Below are 3,439 nucleotides of genomic sequence, written 5' to 3'. Positions count from 1 at the left end.
GTCTGTAGGTGTGATTATTCACTTCCCTGCAAATACTTTGAAAGATGAGGTCGCCTTACACCCAACTTCCTCACCCTGCCCATTGTTTCTACGTCAAATTTTTGTATTGTCTGCATCTTATTGCCAAAAATAGTATATTTTAGTATTTGCAATTTAACAAAAACAATTGCAGTATGATTTATGAGCATTAATTAGTCTAAATATTGGTCTTGTGCACTTTTGCACACAATTGGTAATTGTTGCTGAATCAGTCCGCATGTACAAATTTTGTGGCTTTGTGTGAGTGTGAGAGAGGGTGGGTGGGTGGGGGAAGGGTTGGGGGGGTAGTTAGAGATAGAGAATTGGTGTGTCAGGTCATTTCCTTGTTAAACCCATTTGACAAAGCACCGAATTTCAAGTCTGAATCAAGAGAATAAAAACAACAGGTAAGTTTCTAAGCGTCAACAAAACAGAGCATCAATGAGTTGAGTTGAATTGATTTAATGTAATCTTTAATGTTTTTTGCACAGGACAATGAGGAACACGTTCGTATGTGATGATTCAATGATCATCACCATTCCCATTTGCAGTCTCAGGGACGCTCGAGAGGGTCAACTGATGCCGGACAAATTTCACTGTGTGTTCAAAGACACCTACAAGGTTTTTGCTATAAGGGGAAAACCTAAACCTCTTGGGGTAAGTTGAACTGTTCTAATGTAGGAAGAGCCAGGACCACGCACTGATACTTTTATATATTTGGCTTTAACATAGACACAATAAAATGCAGCATTGTAATCCAGTTTTATTTTATTTTTTTGTAAGGCAGCCCAGGCCATCGCTGGTGTGTTTGTTCTCACACTCGGTCTGATTTCTAAAGAGGAAAGAGATTCCTGGTGGATATATACTTTACCCAGCATTCTGGTAAATATAGATTCAAAGCTAAAACTTAATTCACTCCTGAATTCTGCATGATTCTGTGAAACGTCTTATGATTCATTAAAAACATAACTACAAATCAATTGTTTATATATTTATATTGCTATTTATTTTTATGCGTAATGAGGATTGAAATATCTTTACTTTATCATAATGTGCTCGTGTACTTCCTTTTACTTCTGTGACAATATATAAAGCTTATCTAGTTTTGTTTACCTCAGTATGTGTGCAAAGTATTACAAAGTGTAATATATATGTAATAATATATCATCTGTGTAAAATCATTAATCATGTTTTTTATGTGTTAGTTTGTTGTCTCTGGTTTCCTGACCTATGCTGCGGGACAATGTCCAAACATACACTTGGTAAGTAAACTGAAACCTAAGGAAAAAGGTAAATTATTTAACTACAATAGGAGAATTAACCTATGAGTTTGGAAATTATTGCATGTGCTGACTGGATAGTACTGTTCTGTGTACAGTAATATGTTACTAATCAGATTTTTTTCAGGAGGTTTCTGACAGGATTAGTAGGATTAATTAGATTTAGATTAAGATTTACATATTCAACCCAATTTTTCTATATCTTTTATTTCCCACATGCAAAATAGACCATTAATAGGTTTGCAGAAGTGAGCAGTAGAAGTAGAGATTAAAGAGAGTATAAAAGAACTTCCATAAGTAACTAACAAACATATTTTTAGGTTATTTTCAAGCAGATGATGAGGGAGAGCCGCGTCAAAAAACACTGCACATCTGGATTTGCATGTGAATCCTTTCAGTTGATCATTTCATCACAATTTGTCTAAATGTGGTTTGTACTGTAAGAAAATAAATTAGAGAATCTTTTTGTAATTTTCTTTTAAATTTTGATTCCTCTTAATTTTTCTGTGACCCTTGCGCTATTACTGCTCTCTTCCTCTTTCAGACAAAACTGTCGTTCTCTGTGAACATCATCAGCTTCTTCTGGTCAATTGCGGCTATTTTTCTCTGCGCATTACTTTTCGAAGGCAACCCAGCAGGGAATAGGACGGTAAAGTAAAATAAAAGAGTAGCTCTCTGAAATCCAAAATAAATGTGGATTTTGTCTCCTAACACTCTCTCAACGTATCATACAGTTTTTTCACGGAATCAAGGGACTGATTATATCTCTCCTGGTTGGTGAAAAGATAATAGCCTTGTTCTTGATCTACTGGCTGAGTAAAGCTGTTTGCAGAGAACATTTCAACTCTTTGGTATGCTCCTTTCTTTATACATCAGCTACACATAAACCCTAAGAGGAATAAAATATATTGTAACTAATGGTAGCCTTTCTTTTTCTGCAGCCCATGGTTCTGTTGAAACAGGGAGACTGAAAATACTGCGAAGAAGAGATGGAAGCCAACAAACAAAAGATTAACCACTGATATTTGTGATGCTTTAGACTTCCTGAATGTATCTCAGTGTATAGCAGCCTGTCAGTGTTATATACCTCTCATCATGCTGCGCAACAAAGAAGAATTGTGAAAGTTATTATTTTTATTTCAGCAAAAGTGGATTGAATGTAAATATATAGCGTACCACTTCTTTTATGTAAATTGCCAATTATTCTTATCATTTTTGTTTTTGTACAGCTCATCTACCTACTTATATTGCATTGTTTTATAATTTTACAACAGTATGCCGTATCAAATCAGAAATGTAAGTGTTGCTGCTTCTGCGCTTCACAATTAGCTTTGGTTTCTATAAAGCCCTGGAGAATGCTCTATCTCATAATTGAAAACTTTTTGTGCTTCTGAAAACAGTGCTGCATTTTGCATTTTGATACTGTATCCCACTGTATGTTGACTCTAAATTTCATGAACTATTTTGGATTTATTATTCCTTGTTGTGATATCCAGCTTTATCTCTTAGTTAAACTGACTGATCAGGCTGTTTAACAGATTTCAAACTATTATGAGTCCTTAATGACCTGAGGATTCGTTTATTCATTATTATTTTACTACCATTTTTATCATCTTAGGATCGTTAAAATTTCAGTTCAATTCAAATTTCCTTTAAATTTCACCTTGACTGCTGCAGCGAATGAGATAAAATGTACTTCTTGTCTGTGTGAATTTCCACAGTGATATTGCGTAACTATGAATTTGTGAACATACAGCATGAGGTCTGTAGCTCAATTTGATTGAACTTGAACTTAAACTGACAGTCATATACGGTCTTATTGTAAGATGTTTCATCCATTTTTGAGACCTTTAACTTTTCTAAAACTTTGTTTATACTTTGGTTTTACTCTCTTGATTTGGACACATAAATAAAGATCAATATTTTTATACTTCATATACTTTCAATATTGTTTTTGTTTTTTAATGATTGTCTTCTTATGGACCTACAACACATTTCTCTACTGTGAATAATTCCAGATAATTAAAGGGCAACATAGCAAATGATCCCCAAAAACAATGAATCTACATTTGATTTTTGTTATAAAAATGAAAGTGTAACATATCAAGCTAATTTCAAGCTTAAATCCAAACGTGTTTTTT

At 34.0% G+C, this 3,439-nt stretch overlaps 1 protein-coding gene across 1 annotated transcript; it reads left to right on the top strand.

The window, feature by feature from the left end:
* The first annotated feature begins 386 nt into the window (after positions 1–386).
* On the top strand, positions 387–3,127 carry LOC133983717 (uncharacterized). Its single transcript, XM_062422889.1, has 7 exons — positions 387–425; positions 510–675; positions 802–900; positions 1,224–1,280; positions 1,843–1,947; positions 2,033–2,149; positions 2,240–3,127. Exons 2-7 carry the CDS (start codon positions 514–516, stop codon positions 2,267–2,269), a joined length of 570 nt encoding a protein of 189 aa, XP_062278873.1. The 5' UTR covers positions 387–425; positions 510–513; the 3' UTR covers positions 2,270–3,127.
* Positions 3,128–3,439: the final 312 nt, after the last annotated feature.

This window comes from Scomber scombrus, chromosome 7 (assembly GCF_963691925.1).
Source record: "Scomber scombrus chromosome 7, fScoSco1.1, whole genome shotgun sequence".
In the NCBI taxonomy this organism is placed as follows: Eukaryota; Metazoa; Chordata; class Actinopteri; order Scombriformes; family Scombridae; genus Scomber; species Scomber scombrus.
Note: the sequence above shows the minus strand (reverse complement) of the source record. Positions and strands in the feature narration are given on the sequence as shown.